This window comes from Epinephelus fuscoguttatus, linkage group LG13, assembly GCF_011397635.1.
Source record: "Epinephelus fuscoguttatus linkage group LG13, E.fuscoguttatus.final_Chr_v1".
Lineage (NCBI taxonomy): Eukaryota > Metazoa > Chordata > Actinopteri > Perciformes > Serranidae > Epinephelus > Epinephelus fuscoguttatus.
In genome coordinates this window covers 18,620,263-18,638,223 of record NC_064764.1, presented here as the reverse complement: position 1 = coordinate 18,638,223, position 17,961 = coordinate 18,620,263, and the positions used below count along the sequence as shown (strand labels likewise).

Genomic DNA, 17,961 nt, shown 5'->3' with positions numbered 1-17,961 from the left:
TTTTGATTTCCGCTTCACTTTGCCATCCCCTGAAAGTGATGGTCATCTAGCTACAGAGCAGTGGCAGTTGCACATTTGAGTGGGTATGAACATGAAAGACAGATTCAAGAATTGTCCAACTACATTAGATAAAAATAGATAATTGCATAAAACAATACTGATTTTCGCCAATAAAAGTGTGAGTTTCTGGTGGGCAGAGCTCTGTTCACCGTGGAAAAATCTAAAGCAAACAATTAGAGAGCAGCCTCAGGTCACCTGCCTGCCAAAAGTGGAATCATTTACAAACACAGTCTTAGGCCCCGTTCAGATGTAGCGTCTAAAAGTGCGTGGAAAACGCCAGCTGTGTCGTTTCCATCTTTTTAGCCACGGCGCTTCGGAGGTTGTGCTACTGTTGTGCCTGCCGTTACTAAGCAAACAAAACTGCCTGTCACTCACAGGGGGAGTTAAAAAAGTTACAAAGTTTACAAAAAAGTTAAATGGATTTCCAGCAAGCATCAGGAGGTGAGGTGTGCGCATGTGTGTGTGTGTGTGTGTGGAGGAGAGGGAGAGAGGGAGATGCTGGTAGAGAGATAGTGTGTGATTAGATACATAATGTTGTGAAGTCCGTTGGATGGAAAGGAAGAAGCAGGTCCGTGGAGCTGATTGGTTAATTCTTATCACATGACATGCAGTGCGCTAGCTGCATTCGAAAAAGTTGAGATTTTTCCATCTCTGTGTGCCGCAGACGCGCACGAAAAAACAGGCACGTCGCACCGAATGCGCACCGCTACGGCGTCACTTTGTGAGCGCACTTGACGTGCGTCTACATTGGATCTAATGGATTTGTGCGCGCAAAAGACTCTACGTCTGAACGGCCCCTTAAGAAGTCCTCACAATGAAATTCACCAAATACAACTTGGAACCAATTTTAATGAATACTGACAGACTATGTTTAAGTACCTCAAAAGACCCAAACTTCCACTTAAAGACGCAAGATACATATAAGACTAATACATTTTTTAATTTTTTTTTTTTTTATGTGCCAAAGTGTATTTGATTAGCACAAAGTAGTGTTTTCCTTTGTTATGCTATTTTCTAATACAGCTTGTCGGCCTTGTTATCACTCACACAAAAAGGGCTTTTGGCTATTTATTTTTAAAGAAAACATTTTTTATTACAGCAACTAAAAAAATCAATTGAAGGTATAGATCCTGCACTTACATATTTCCAGTAAACCATAACCAACAAAAAGAAATGACAAATTCAGTTCTATCAGTGTTTTTTTTTTTTCTTCATATAGTCCTGTGCACGTTGATTAATAGAGGATGTCACTGGGCTGCTATAGTGAAACTCACTGAAACATGTACAGGTGTTTCTCCAAATGATAGACCATTTAGTCTTTAAGTGCCAAAGCAAGTGATTTATTTAAGATAGTACAATAAACACAACCAGTTCTCAAGTATGTATGTGATATATTTACCTCCCACTTTAGGTTCTATCAACATCTACAACCAGGTCCTTGAGTGTAATACTGGTTTGAACTGGCCACAGTTTGTTCAAAGAATGACTCAGGTTCTGATGTCACCAAACCAAGATGTCCTGGTGCAGTAAGTGCTTTTAGTGTGTTTGTTTAAATTAATGATGTCTTATTGAACATGGAGATAATGCATGCATTGTGTATGCTCTGGAATTTAATGTTCTGTCCTGTTAATTACCTTTAATTGTGCATAGGATGTTGACTCATTAAAACAACTATTTAGACTGATATGATATTTTTTATTGTTCATACTATTTTACCCATATTACTCAGTAATTTCTAAAATTCTGACATGTTCTTTCCCACTCCTCTCTTTTCTCTGTAGATGTCTCAAAGGAACTGTGAATCTGTTGCAGCATGCATATGATGATGTCTTTCAACAAATGATCGGGTCAGGTTTGAAACAAGAAATCACAGGAGGAGACGCGCTCTCTGCCTACCTGATAAACCTGATGCGAAACCTGGCTAGCTTTGTCAACTCTATCTCCATGCTTCCCGATGAAAACATTGCTGACCCTGATGTCATGCTTCCCCACATTGGTAACCTGTTGCAGTCTGTAGGTCTAAGACCACTGCTGCCTCTGCTCGTCAGTGAAGGTCCCGTCAATGTCTCCACAGTGCTTGATGTTGCCTCGAAAATTGGCAGGCTCAACCAGCACATTTTTACCTTCAATGAGACAGACCCTACAATGCCAGAACTGGAACGGTTGATAAGATTCTTTCTCTCCTTGGAGGGTAACCTCACCATCTCTCTCAGCCACATCATGGGACACACTCTGCTTACCTATTCGGACTACTTCCACCCTGACGATGCGGCTCATCTCATACAGGCCATCCGGCCATTCACCAACCAGACCTCAGCTGGCGTTGTTGAAGCCATCCTCAGTGCCATGGAGCTACTGAAGACAGTGATGGATTCTCCAAACGGTGACCCAACTAACATCATTCTTGGGTACATACGCCAGCTTCAAGAATTTGTGATGTCTCTGTACAGACTGCGAAAAATCCAACATTTCCCATTACCAAACGGGCAGCTCAGCCCAGCACAAGTCAATGATCTCCACTTGCTTTCCAAAGACTTTCTTGGACTTCTCACCCCAGAGAGCCTTCAGAACCTGTCTCAGGCTGGACCAGATGCTGCCCTGGAAATTGTTGCACAGAAAATTGTTGCATTCCTACCACCTGAGGTCCAACTGGACGCTGCTCGCTTTCTCCAAGATTTTGTCGCTCTGCAGTCTCAGGTGACCAGATGTGCAGCAGGCCAAGACTGTTTGGCTGGAATCTCAGAACTCTTCACGTTCCTGGATCAGATATTAGACATAATGCTTGCGGCTGACAGTAATGTCACCGTTACATTAGCAAACACCAACTCTGTTCTGGAGGGGCGGGAACGTGAGGAAATTGTATCCCAGTTCTTCCCACTACTCCTTTCCTCAAATGATGCTGCCAATGTGGAAACATTCAAACAGATTCTTCATTTTGCCAGATTGATCATGGCTACACCGAATATTACTGTGTCTGATGTCCAGAATGCTCTGCAACAGTCAAACCTAACCCTCGAGGAGCTAAACAACATTACTGCTCTTGCCGGAGCTGCCAACATTAATGACCTAGTGGTAAATATAATGGAGATTATCAATGCTCGCGAGTGTTTCGAGCCACAGCATAACCAGATGGTGACAGCTCAGTGTATTATGGGATTGATCGATGATGTTAGCAATTTCCTGAGCAACATACCTGCTCTCCGTGATCAGGCAGCCATCGTCTCCCTCATCCCGTTAATTGTCAATAACACAATCAGGGATGGCGTCCAAGCTGACTTCAGCTCCAATGCTAACATTGCTCTTGCACACACCTTGAACAGCACACTGGCCAATATCAAGATGAACCTCCAGCTGAATAACCTGTACACTCCAGAGATCATGAATGAAATCAGAGTGGTAGAGGGTCTCATCCAACTGCTTGTCAACATGGAACCATTAAACAAGTTGAACGCCACCTCTGATATGGACTCCACGCAAGCTCAGAAAGTGTATGTTGAAATGGTGCAATGGTACTTGGAAAAGCTGGAAAACATCACCAGAACAAGTTCCATCTCAGACCTCCTTCAGCCCTTTTACTATATCACACACATGCAAGTGACATTGCAGCTGACACAGTTGGATTTCACTTTGTTTGTCTCTAAGCAGGTTGAGACCCTGATATACAGCCTGCAGCACCCAATAGATAGTGCAGGGGTGAGTGCAATTGGCCAAACAGCAGTTGAGATTCTCAGGCGTCTGTTTGAACTCTTACAGATCAACCTGGAGGCTCAGAATGAACTCAGTCACAATTTACTGTTTAACACAACCACTCTGCATGCTTTTGAGCTCCAAGTTAATCTTTACCTCAGCCTCATAGAGATTTGGATGAAACAACCCAATGTCTCACCAGTCCTCAGTAGTATGCTCCAATGGGGAAACCCTGACCTAAATGCCTCCACTCCTGTGACAGACTTCCAGCACCTGCTGCAGACGATGGTTCATTTTCTCAGTGAGGATCAACAGGCCTATCTCTCCATCATTCACAACGCCACCATGTTGCTGAGTAATGCCCTAATGGTGGCAGAGCAACCAGGTGGCCTCCAGAGTGACCACTTCTTATCCGCAATCTTGGAAGCAGTCCAAACAGCTATGCAGAGCCTGACCACAGCCACAGGCCCCCTGCCGCCCTCTGTACAGCAGAACATCCTGGAAATAGTGCAGGACTCACTTAGGCTCATTGTCCAACCAGACATGAGTTTTGCCACATCACGTAACATCTCCCTCCTCATCCTCCAGAGGGCCGAAAGCATCATCCAACAGACACTCGCAGAAATGGGTGCTGAATACCTGCTCCCTGGTATCAGAGTGGCAACCACATATTTTGAGAGCATCTCTGCAAGCAGTGGACCAGACAGATGGAATCAGCTGTAAGTGATGCTGCTATTTTCTTAAATCTTAATTGGACCAAGTGACTACAGTGCTTTAATGTTATGTTATGCACTTGAGAAAAGGCTTTAAAATTAGCACTCAGCAACCAATATGGACACAAGTCAGCCATAGCAGAGAAAGAAACAATATGATATCCACGATATTAAATAAACAGAATCAGGAACCAGGAAAACTATTCACTATACACCACCAGATACCTATAATTCTATGCAGTTTAAATATTTTTATAGTATAAATAGTGCTTGAAATAATAAACTAATTAAAATGATCCCTCAGAGTAAAAATCTATCAGAGGGAACTGGTTCCTGGGGTCGCCATTAATGTGTAAAGTAAATGCTTTTGATGCAGTCCCATTGTGTTATCTTCTAATGCCCTTATAATTGAGAGTAATATGATGCGATAATTAAGGAGGTATTTAATGCTGATTGCAGAAATCCTGCTCACATGACTAAAGGAGGAACAGGGTGAGTTGTAGTGCGGAACCCACAGAGAATTATCAGCTGACCCTGTAGTTCCTTTCAGCTCTCTGGAGCGTTTTAACGTCTTCCAGCTCATAGTTGTGATTATCCAGTCCACAACTTTACATTTAGCAACTGGAGCCCGATAGTCCCCTGAGAGGTTGGTTGAGACCAAAACCAGAGCTAAAAGGAGAGTGAATATTGTACTTACATTCATCATTCAAATTCGACACAGATGTATGCCTATTTTGGTAATGCTAATTTGTTGTGTTTGCAGCTTGATTCTGGTGCCCAACTGGCTGAAAAGATTATTGCAGGTTCAGTTATGTGTTTGTTATAGGGGAATAGACGTGTAAAAGGACATTTTAGACAGCAGTTTTTCAGCTGTGTTTAAGAGGTCAGATTGCGGTCCTTGGTATTTCAGGTGCTTTTGGTTGTACTATCCTAGAGATCAATTGAAAGTCCGAAAAATAATTCCTCCATATATATAATAATAACAAAAATCAGCAGGCCTCTGCATTCCAGGGTTCATAATTAACAGCCGGTGGTGCAGGTGGATGCAACCAAACAGACAGATGGAGTGCATGCAGTCCTGCAATTGTTCTGATGAGACATTGATGACCTTTTGATGAGACACGGTCAGATGTGAAAAATTGATGCACTTTGTTTCTTAAGGATTCTGGATGAGATGGAGACACTTCAGAGCGTCCTGCCACCAAACAACCCGGCCCAGGCCTACATCTCTGTCCTCATTAACATCACTCGCTTTATCTTGGAATCTGGCCAAGGCAAGTCTGCTTCTCTGTGTCACTGTAGGTGGACAAGATGTTGAATCCTGATGAACTCTGATGGAGTGGAGGTTGCATTGAGCACTTCATTATTCAAGCGTTAATGCCAGACAGCCTAAGAGCTCTGGACCCAAGCAGCACAATATTTATGTTGTTGTTGTTGTTGTTTTTTGTAAGAAAAACACATTTCGTTCCAGTTTTCAGTTTTTCAGTGTGTTTGATATTGAAATGAAGGTCCACTTTGTGAGGAATATTTCTTGTAATTTCAGGCAACATGAGTCTCTGGGACAGTTTTGAGAGTGCATCAGAAGACAATCTCCCATTAATTTTCAGCCAGGTAAGACTTAAAACAATTCCACATGAGAAGTTAATTATGTTTGTTTGTTTTTCTCCTTTCAATTAAGTTTAGTGTGGATTCATTATGTGGAAAATGAAACAGTTGAAAGGTCTGCAAGTTAAATATTACATTACAGTAAAAATAGAATGCTGATCAAACATTGTAATGACATCTTTGTTGCTACTGAACCTATGGGCCAACACCCAGCTCCAAATCATACACATCTACAGGCGGGTTTGAGGTTATTGAAATGCAGTATCACTTACCATCAGACAGATAAACAACACAAAAATCATTTATCAGTCATGTGTCCTAACTCATTGTTTTGTGTTGTGTTTTGATAATACTTCATGGATCAAAGGGGACACGTAACACTACTCTTTTCAGTTTTGCATCCTATCACATAAAATCAGTGTGTGAAAAATGTAAGGCTTTCCCCTCCCTAATTATTCCCCTTATTTGTTTTCAGATGGGCAGACTCTTGAACATGCTATGGCCACTGATCACGGGAGGCCCAGATCTAACAACCCCATCTCTGGAGGGCTTTGCTCATCTTGCTCCAGTCCTGGAGCATGTCCTGACAGGGAAGGCAGACCAAATGACATGGGACGAGTAAGTGAATTTGCAGTTGTGATGGATGGAAACAAACCAAACAATAACTAATGCTTGAGGTTGGTTTGACAGCAAGTAAATTCTGAATTGCTTGACTTCTGTAATTGGCCTAACCCGAATGCCATGTGTGTTGTCACAGACTTGAAAGGATACTAGAGGCCCTGCTGTCAACCCTCAGTGGAACAGAGATATGGGACAGTGTCCCTCCTGTTATCCAAGTGTTTGAGCAAGTCATAGGGAGTACGGTGAACAACATTGAAGCACAGAACGGTGAGGACACAACTGAACAGCCAGGCTGTTGTCTTACATTTGTGTTATTTATCCAACCACCTTGTTGAAAAGGTCGGTGTTGAGATATTTGCCTCTTTCCAGCCAGAGATGTGGGCTTTTCTTTTGGGCATGCATTTCTACACCAGCCTTGCAAACGTGGCAAGTTGGTTTGTGTACAACATATGCTGGACAACACACAGAGCTGGCCTTAAACAGGCAAGAGGTTGTGTGTTGGAAGTGTGGTAAAAACCCAAGTCGAGACATATTCTGAATGCGCTGTATACATGTCCAAAGAATGCTCTGATAACCCAAATAATACCAGCAAATGCCACATGTCTTAATAGGACAATGATTAATTTGGACTACGGATTAATATGGAATAACCAAACAGAAGATGCTGTTTACATGACCTATTTCAAATTCACAATATTGTCATATTCAGAATAATGGTGGAATATTAGTGTGCATGTAAACACAGGTCTAACCTTTAGACTTGGTTCGCCCTGCAAATCATAACTTTTTACATCATGACATACCTTAAAGACGCCCACAACAGCTGTTCAAAAGTGTTTCTTATCTATACCCAGTCATTCATATTGGTCAAACCCTTTGTCTTTTCTCTCTTCCAGTGTTGATACTAAGCCTCCAGACACCCGTGGCTACCCTGATGATACAACTTGCACAGTCTGTTAACAGCAGTCATTTTAACTTGACTGAGTTCTCGGAAAGAATGCTGCTTGCCATTGAACGCACGCTGCAGGCAGTTGAGCAGGTTAGACAGTAACATACTGTACCATGACTGAGTGTCTTCGTAGTCATTTGCCAGCACATTTTTTGTGGGCATGTTTGCATGTGTGTGAGGTGGGTGGTGAGCTACTGTACCAGGGACTTAATTTTCATGCATTATTGCCATTTACAATACCTATCTCTCATCTCGGTGTCACACCTAATGATGTATTGTTTCCAAACACGTGACTCATGTCTGTTTCAAGTGAAATTATTTATGCCTCATCCAAAAGATAAGAATGTATCTCAGGTTGTGCTGAGAGGTCAGTGGTAAAAAGTGTCACTTTTGGTGACACTGATAGAAGTTTTTTTTTTTTTTTTACAATATGAAAGAAAAAACAGACAAGCAAAAATAGCTTAAATGCTTGTGAGATTTGTCATGCACTCCCCAAACTAGAGCCTGAGCCAAACGTTGGCAGGCTGATATCATCGGCCCATTCAGTGTGCTTATAATATTCTACTGATTAAAAGGCAGGAGAAATGTAACCCTCATAGTTCATGTGAGAGATCACAGGAAATGGGTATGTATCACAGATGTAACAGTATTAATGTGTGTTATGGCATGCAAAAAAAAGGTAGTATACTGTAAGGTGTTTCTGATGTAATATTAGCAACGATAACATGCAAAACATTTCTTAAGAACTACTACAGTGTAAAGTTGTCAAAAGGTAAGAGTGTACTGCAGGGCTGTTGAATTAGATCACTTGAGTTGGAGCAGTTGTATTTAGTAAACTGGTTACTGGTATGATTTGAAAGTTTGACAGCTTGGAGAATATGCTTTTCGTGTCCTTGCCTGTAGTTAGATGAGAAGATTTATTTCACTCCAATGCCTGTCCAGTAAATATGAAGTCACAGCACCACCAGCAGCCAGTTAGCTTAGCTTAGCTTAGCACAAAGACTGGAAACAGGGGGAAACTGCTAGCCTGTATCCGTCCAAAAGTAGCAAAACACACCCACCAGAACCTCTAAAGCTCATAAATTAACATGTTATATCTCTGTCTTAAATATCTAAAAACTGAAGGGTAGAAACAACCAAAAATCACATGTGTCTTGTGTTAGCTTATTTACTGCACAGATTTTCTCATCTTTCAGGAAGAAGGCCAAAATGTCAAGCTGTTTCTTTAAATGTATTATTAATTGTCATTTAATTTACTTAAGTCTGCTGTTTAAAATTTACTACATTTGCAGTAACTGTCATGTTTATTGTATTGTAAACCGTATATATGGCATTAGTAAATATTTCTCTCATGTATCTAAATCATTATCTAAACCAGCCGGTATCAGATGGCCTCTAATCCATGCCACAGTTGGAATGGGGTCATCACTGATGTATGTAAGCGTTGGCCTGACAGCTTCCCTCTCACAACTGACAAGCTCCTGGACTTGCTCGGCTTGAGCTTTATCCGGACCCATTCGATGTTCTCCTGTAACTTCCTCAGCAGCCGCCTTGTGCATGGAAGGGTAGGAGTGAGAGTGGTCATATCATCCATGTACGTCCTGATGGGAGGAGTTGCAGGCCTGGTTTTAGTTGCACTCCTCCAACCACCCACCGAGATGCACGGATGATGACTTTCATGGCCATGGCGAAGGCTAGCGGGAGATGGTGCATCCAGCCATGATGCCCACTTCCAGGTGCCTTGACGAGGGTAGTGATGCAATCTGGCAAACTGAAGTAGCTGAACGAAGTCCAAAGGAGGTTATGTGGAACAGAGTGGAAGGCGTTGGTGAGATTGAGGAAAACGACATAGAGGTCTCTTCCATCCCTTTTGCCGCTTGGATTTGGTGCCATATCATACTTGTGTGCTCCACACAACCCGGAAAGCCTGGAATCCCTGCTTTCTGCACTGATGTGTCGATGAAGTGGTTTCTTTCTAGGTAGGTGGTCAGCCTGCGAGCCACAATGCTGAAAAAGATTTTGCCCTCAACGTTCAGGAGACTGATTTGGCGAAACTGACTGATGTCACTAGTCCTTTTTTTTTAGGATCAGGATGCTGCCTGCCCTCCGCCAGGCTGTTGGTATTGCCTGTCTCTATCACATGACCTTAATCAGCCTCCACGGGAAACGCAAAACATCTGGAGCATTTTTATAGAGTCTGTATGGCACACCGTTGGACCCAGGAGGATGCTGCTCTGATGTACTGTTCTTTCAATGTCGCTCCACTTGGGAGGGCTGACGTCTAGCTGATGTTCTGGAGGATTTATTGGTGGCATATCAGGTGGAAGGGTGAACTGTTCATGTCGACGGCTGTCTGAGTGTGTTGTTTTCAGATGGGCTTCAAGGTCTTTCTTTGACGTTAGGAGTACGCCACTTTTCTCCTTCGTGAACAGGTCCTTCACGAACTTGAAAGGGTCTTTGAAGAAGTTGGATCTTGCTCATTCCTTCTTTCTGCGCCTCTTTCTCAGGTTCTCAGCTCTCCTTAGTACTGATAACCTGTTCTTAATTTCTGTCTGCAGCACGTCTATGCCCTCCTTCTCCTCCTCTGGGGCTTTCCTCCACTGTTTCTTCAACGGCCTTCTCTCCTTGACCAGTTGCTCTATTTCCAGTTGTCTCCTGGACTTAGTTGCAATGGATAGTGTAATTCTCCTCTTCTCCAACTCCAAATCGTTCAGCTCCGTAGCTGTAGATGAGCTCTCCCAGTCTCTCCAGTTTCCTTATTGCCGTTCTGCTGAGTTGCTCTAACTGCAGGTTGAGGTCTGTGTTGACTGTTTCCCACAGCTTTTCCTCACAGGATTTTGGCCAGTTGATGGGTGGCTTCCGCCCCTGGATTTTGGTCTCTGTTGCATGTTGTTGTTTGCTAGGCTTGTGGTGGTCTGCTGTGCTTGACTCCTCCTCCTCCTCTGGGACGGGGGATTGATGTTTCGCCCTGCCGCTGAACTTCACTTGCCTGATTCGATGTGCTTCTTAGGAAGCAGTGGTCGATCAGGTCCCTGTTCCACTCTCTTCAAGCACCTTTTCCTGCCTTGATGTATCCTCAGCCTGCAGCAGATGTAACCTTCACCCAGCCACAGGGGCAACTCTGCAGCATTTTTCCTGGAGTAGGTGTTGAATTTTCAGGTATGGCGCTGATCATCGTACTCATTGTCTTATTCGTTCCTGGGTCGATTGCCATGATGTCTGCCGATGAGTCATCTTCCACCCCTGCTCTCGCTGTTTTAGTGGTGTTTTCTTCTTTAGACTTTTCATAGACAAAAGTGGGTGGGACCCGTGCCCTACAGTGCCGCATCCCTCCTGCCACAGGAGCTAGCCTGTGGCAGGCCAGATGGGGTCTTTCCCTCCTGTCAGCTGTCTTTCCAGGCTGTCACAAGGTCATTCCCTAATTGCCAGCTGATCTTTCTCAGCAGTCACTGGTTGAACCAGATGATCAGTTTTAAATACACAGGATGTGATGTTAAGATCCAGAGTGCTGGGGACTCTGCATGGCAGGGGCATCCTTCTCCCTGAGCCGAGCTTGCACCTGACCACATACCAAGTTCAGGACTAGGTTTTACAATCCTTGTATATACCTAGAGACACTGTTGTGAGACAGATGGTGACATTTCGGGGTTGGGTGGTTGAAGGAGCTAACGATTTCACCGGGGTCGTCAGGTGGGCACCATCTTTCGTTGGTGTTTCGTTGATGAGGCCCACAACACCTCTAGAGGGCTCAGCAGCATCATCTGGCATCCCAGATGTGCCCCCCTCCACTTTAGCCCCTTCCACCTCTCATTCCCCCAATGACAGCATGCTGTTATTTTGGAGCCCAGGTGTTGTCTCTCCTCCTGATCCAGAGCCACTGACTGGCCCTTTCAGCAGCTCCGGACAGGGCTTTGATGGCTTGACGTTGTGCCTGGCCTCGGATTCCCATGTCCTTGAGGAGCCTTGTTGTTGACTGGCCGACGAAACCTCTGCAACCAACTTCAACTGGGAGAACTGTGGCTTTCCAACCCCGTTGGTCTGCATCAGCTGCCAGCTCAGTGTACTTAAGTCTCATGTGCTCATAGGCCTCTCCGACAGCATCCTCCCAGGGCACTGTGAGCTCAATGATGTACACGCTTCGTATTGAAGCGGACCAGAGCACAAGGTCAGGTCTGAGGTTGGTCCTGGCAATTTCCGTTGGGAAGCAGAGTCTCTGCTCAAGGTCCACGAGGAGCCTCCAGTCTCTTGCTGCACCCAGCTGCCCGGCCTCTGATGTTGGTGTGCGGGTCCTGGGCAGCTTCTCACCTTCGCGGACAAACTGTCTTGAGGAAGTAGGGTGGGAAGGGCATTGACAACTCTCTGTCTGCTCTCCAGCGTAGCTGCCAGACACTTGGAATGGAATATAGTGTGGTGTGGCAGCTATTAAAGTTTATTCTTTGTCTTGTTTATACCTCAGAGGAACCTTTTACAGTTTATCTATCTCCATAGCTGACCCGGTGCTTATGCAGATACATTGTGTATGCATATACAGTATGAGTGGGTGTGTACCTGGTGTGTCAGTCTGTGAGAAGCCATGACACCTGTGTGAGACTCCTGCCCTTTTCTTTGCTTCTCTTTAAACTGCATGACCAGAGCGATTATGATATTTCCTCGTGCCTTTACCTTTTGTCCCCTAGACACTTTGTTCTGTCTCCATTTCTGTCTCGCTAACTGAACTGGTTTTCTGTGAACAATACGTATGAAACGCGATAAGATGTTGACATTTTTCCCCTCTAGGCTAACGGCACATTGGAGTGCAGTGAAGTTCTCAGAGCATGGGAGCCAGTAAGAGAGGCAGCTGGGTTAAACCACTCCACCTTGGCTATGTGGTGCAACATCAACCTGCAGCCTCTTTTGGAGGCCTACGCTGAAGCCAACGCTGTTTACGCCCACATGAACATGAGCGTGAGTAGATGCATGGCAAATTAAATAGGAAATGGCAAACATACAAATTAGATAGAAAGATATTGCATTCTGGATTTTATCTCAGAGCAGACTGATATATTTAATTGTGTGCCCTGGTCAAGTACAGTTAACAGTGTGACCACTTGGTGGCAGTGTTGACACACAGAGAAAGCGGCCACATTGTTAACGGTCCATTTCTGCTGTATGTTTTCTGTACAGCACATGGGTGGGACCAATGACTGTGAGCGCTACAGCTGCCAGGATTGTCAGGAGTATACAGTCTCTCTACCAAGTCAACATCAACAGCACACTTGTGACAGGGCAGCTAATCGAGGCTTTCATCAGCCAACTCTCTGTGCTCGCAGGCCAGCCTCTGAGCCACGAGGCACAGCTTCATTGGTTCAAGCAGCTCCAAAACATGCAGTTGCAAAACAGGTGACTATTTACAGCTACAATAAGATTATGTAATGGCTGATGTGTCTCACCTTGGTCAAGCAGTGGACCAGACGGATGGGTTCAGCTGTAAGTGATGCTGCTATTTTCTTAAATCTTTATTGGACCAAGTGACTACAGTGCTTTAATGTCATGTTATGCACTTGAGAAAAGGCTTTAAAATTAGCACTCATCAACCAATATGGACACAAGTCAGCCATAGCAGAGAAAGAAACAATATGATATCCACGATGTTAATTTAACAGAATCAGGAACCAGGAAAACTATTCACTATACACCACCAGATACCTATAATTCTATGCAGTTTAAATATTTTTATAGTATAAATAGTGCTTGAAATAATAAACTAATTAAAATGATCCCTCAGAGTAAAAATCTATCAGAGGGAATTGGTTCCTGGGGTCGCCATTAATGTGTAAAGTAAATGCTTTTGATGCAGTCCCATTGTGTTATCTTCTAATGCCCTTATAATTGAGAGTAATATGATGCGATAATTAAGGAGGTATTTAATGCTGATTTCAGAAATCCTGCTCACATGACTAAAGGAGGAACAGGGTGAGTTGTAGTGTGGAACCCACAGAGAATTATCAGCTGACCCTGTAGTTCCTTTCAGCTCTATGGAGCGTTTTAACGTCTTCCAGCTCATAGTTGTGATTATCCAGTCCACAACTTTACATTTAGCAACTGGAGCCCGATAGTCCCCTGAGAGGTTGGTTGAGACCAAAACCAGAGCTAAAAGGAGAGTGAATATTGTACTTACATTCATCATTCAAATTCGACACAGATGTATGCCTATTTTGGTAATGCTAATTTGTTGTGTTTGCAGCTTGATTCTGGTGCCCAACTGGCTGAAAAGATTATTGCAGGTTCAGTTATGTGTTTGTTATAGGGGAATAGACATGTGTAAAAGGACATTTTAGACAGCAGTTTTTCAGCTGTGTTTAAGAGGTCAGATTGCGGTCCTTGGTATTTCAGGTGCTTTTGGTTGTACTATCCTAGAGATCAATTGAAAGTCCGAAAAATAATTCCTCTATATATAAATATAACAAAAATCAGCAGGCCTCTGCATTCCAGGGTTCATAATTAACAGCCAGTGGTGCAGGTGGATGCAACCAAACAGACAGATGGAGTGCATGCAGTCCTGCAATTGTTCTGATGAGACATTGATGACCTTTTGATGAGACACGGTCAGATGTGAAAAATTGATGCACTTTGTTTCTTAAGGATTCTGGATGAGATGGAGACACTTCAGAGCGTCCTGCCACCAAACAACCCGGCCCAGGCCTACATCTCTGTCCTCATTAACATCACTCGCTTTATCTTGGAATCTGGCCAAGGCAAGTCTGCTTCTCTGTGTCACTGTAGGTGGACAAGATGTTGAATCCTGATGAACTCTGATGGAGTGGAGGTTGCATTGAGCACTTCATTATTCAGGCGTTAATGCCAGACAGCCTAAGAGCTCTGGACCCAAGCAGCACAATATTTATGTTGTTGTTGTTTTTTTTTGTAAGAAAAACACATTTCGTTCCAGTTTTCAGTTTTTCAGTGTGTTTGATATTGAAATGAAGGTCCACTTTGTGAGGAATATTTCTTGTAATTTCAGGCAACATGAGTCTCTGGGACAGTTTTGAGAGTGCATCAGAAGACAATCTCCCATTAATTTTCAGCCAGGTAAGACTTATAACAATTCCACATGAGAAGTTAATTATGTTTGTTTGTTTTTCTCCTTTCAATTAAGTTTAGTGTGGATTCATTATGTGGAAAATGAAACAATTGAAAGGTCTGCAAGTTAAATATTACATTACAGTAAAAATAGAATGCTGATCAAACATTGTAATGACATCTTTGTTGCTACTGAACCTATGGGCCAACACCCAGTTCCAAATCATACACATCTACAGGCGGGTTTGAGGTTATTGAAATGCAGTATCACTTACCATCAGACAGATAAACAACACAAAAAATCATTTATCAGTCATGTGTCCTAACTCATTGTTTTGTGTTGTGTTTTGATAATACTTCATGGATCAAAGGGGACACGTAACACTACTCTTTTCAGTTTTGCATCCTATCACATAAAATCAGTGTGTGAAAAATGTAAGGCTTTCCCCTCCCTAATTATTCCCCTTATTTGTTTTCAGATGGGCAGACTCTTGAACATGCTATGGCCACTGATCACGGGAGGCCCAGATCTAACAACCCCATCTCTGGAGGGCTTTGCTCATCTTGCTCCAGTCCTGGAGCATGTCCTGACAGGGAAGGCAGACCAAATGACATGGGACGAGTAAGTGAATTTGCAGTTGTGATGGATGGAAACAAACCAAACAATAACTAATGCTTGAGGTTGGTTTGACAGCAAGTAAATTCTGAATTGCTTGACTTCTGTAATTGGCCTAACCCGAATGCCATGTGTGTTGTCACAGACTTGAAAGGATACTAGAGGCCCTGCTGTCAACCCTCAGTGGAACAGAGATATGGGACAGTGTCCCTCCTGTTATCCAAGTGTTTGAGCAAGTCATAGGTAGTACGGTGAACAACATTGAAGCACAGAACGGTGAGGACACAACTGAAGAGCCAGGCTGTTGTCTTACATTTGTGTTATTTATCCAACCACCTTGTTGAAAAGGTCGGTGTTGAGATATTTGCCTCTTTCCAGCCAGAGATGTGGGCTTTTCTTTTGGGCATGCATTTCTACACCAGCCTTGCAAACGTGGCAAGTTGGTTTGTGTACAACATATGCTGGACAACACACAGAGCTGGCCTTAAACAGGCAAGAGGTTGTGTGTTGGAAGTGTGGTAAAAACCCAAGTCGAGACATATTCTGAATGCGCTGTATACATGTCCAAAGAATGCTCTGATAACCCAAATAATACCAGCAAATGCCACATGTCTTAATAGGACAATGATTAATTTGGACTACGGATTAATATGGAATAACCAAACAGAAGATGCTGTTTACATGACCTATTTCAAATTCACAATATTGTCATATTCAGAATAATGGTGGAATATTAGTGTGCATGTAAACACAGGTCTAACCTTTAGACTTGGTTACTGCAAATCATAACTTTTTACATCATGACATACCTTAAAGACGCCCACAACAGCTGTTCAAAAGTGTTTCTTATCTATACCCAGTCATTCATATTGGTCAAACCCTTTGTCTTTTCTCTCTTCCAGTGTTGATACTAAGCCTCCAGACACCCGTTACCCTGATGATACAACTTGCACAGTCTGTTAACAGCAGTCATTTTAACTTGACTGAGTTCTCGGAAAGAATGCAGCTTGCCATTGAACGCACGCTGCAGGCAGTTGAGCAGGTTAGACAGTAACATACTGTACCATGACTGAGTGTCTTCGTAGTCATTTGCCAGCACATTTTTTGTGGACATGTTTGCATGTGTGTGAGGTGGGTGGTGAGCTACTGTACCAGTGACTTAATTTTCATGCATTATTGCCATTTACAATACCTATCTCTCATCTCGGTGTCACACCTAATGATGTATTATTTCCAAACACGTGACTCATGTCTGTTTCAAGTGAAATTATTTATGCCTCATCCAAAAGATAAGAATGTATCTCAGGTTGTGCTGAGAGGTCAGTGGTAATAAGTGTCACTTTTGGTGACACTGATAGAAGTTTTTTTTTTTTTTTTTTTTTTACAATATAAAAGAAAAAACAGACAAGCAAAAATAGCTTAAATGCTTGTGAGATTTGTCATGTACTCCCCAAACTAGAGCCTGAGCCAAACGTTGGCAGGCTGATATCATCGGCCCATTCAGTGTGCTTATAATATTCTACTGATTAAAAGGCAGGAGAAATGTAACCCTCATAGTTCATGTGAGAGATCACAGGAAATGGGTATGTATCAGAGATGTAACAGTATTAATGTGTGTTATGGCATGCAAAAAAAAGGTAGTGTACTGTAAGGTGTTTCTGATGTAATATTAGCAACGATAACATGCAAAACATTTCTTAAGAACTACTACAGTGTAAAGTTGTCAAAAGGTAAGAGTTTACTGCAGGGCTGTTGAATTAGATCACTTGAGTTGGAGCAGTTGTATTTAGTAAACTGGTTACTTCGGTATGATTTGAAAGTTTGACAGCTTGGAGAATATGCTTTTTCGTGTCCTTGCCTGTAGTTAGATGAGAAGATTTATTTCACTCCAATGCCTGTCCAGTAAATATGAAGTCACAGCACCACCAGCAGCCAGTTAGCTTAGCTTAGCTTAGCACAAAGACTGGAAACAGGGGGAAACTGCTAGCCTGTATCCGTCCAAAAGTAGCAAAACACACCCACCAGAACCTCTAAAGCTCATAAATTAACATGTTATATCTCTGTCTTAAATATCTAAAAACTGAAGGGTAGAAACAACCAAAAATCACATGTGTCTTGTGTTAGCTTATTTACTGCACAGATTTTCTCATCTTTCAGGAAGAAGGCCAAAATGTCAAGCTGTTTCTTTAAATGTATTATTAATTGTCATTTAATTTACTTAAGTCTGCTGTTTAAAATTTACTACATTTGCAGTAACTGTCATGTTTATTGTATTGTAAACCGTATATATGGCATTAGTAAATATTTCTCTCATGTATCTAAATCATTATCTAAACCAGCCGGTATCAGATGGCCTCTAATCCATGCCACAGTTGGAATGGGGTCATCACTGATGTATGTAAGCGTTGGCCTGACAGCTTCCTCTCACAACTGACAAGCTCCTGGACTTGCTCGGCTTGAGCTTTATCCGGACCCATTCGATGTTCTCCTGTAACTTCCTCAGCAGCCGCCTTGTGCATGGAAGGGTAGGAGTGAGAGTGGTCATATCATCCATGTACGTCCTGATGGGAGGGAGTTGCAGGCCTGGTTTTAGTTGCACTCCTCCAACCACCCACCGAGATGCACGGATGATGACTTTCATGGCCATGGCG

At 43.0% G+C, this 17,961-nt stretch overlaps 1 protein-coding gene across 17 annotated transcripts in view; it reads left to right on the top strand.

The window, feature by feature from the left end:
- The window catches only part of abca12 (ATP-binding cassette, sub-family A (ABC1), member 12), a 99,861-nt gene that overhangs the window by 17,619 nt on the left and 64,281 nt on the right, over positions 1-17,961 (top strand). For 3 of the 17 annotated variants that reach the window (XM_049593763.1, XM_049593764.1, XM_049593762.1), the window contains exons 18-24: positions 1,472-1,586; positions 1,842-4,466; positions 5,622-5,734; positions 6,004-6,071; positions 6,541-6,683; positions 6,823-6,953; positions 7,583-7,725. In XM_049593763.1, coding sequence (XP_049449720.1) covers positions 1,472-1,586; positions 1,842-4,466; positions 5,622-5,734; positions 6,004-6,071; positions 6,541-6,683; positions 6,823-6,953; positions 7,583-7,725 — 3,338 coding nt within the window. Of the gene's footprint in view, positions 1-1,471; positions 1,587-1,841; positions 4,467-5,621; positions 5,735-6,003; positions 6,072-6,540; positions 6,684-6,822; positions 6,954-7,582; positions 7,726-12,411; positions 12,580-14,256; positions 14,370-14,635; positions 14,704-15,173; positions 15,317-15,455; positions 15,587-17,961 lie in introns of all 17 variants that reach the window. The other 14 variants (XM_049593765.1, XM_049593761.1, XM_049593776.1 and 11 more) reach the window with 13 other exon arrangements.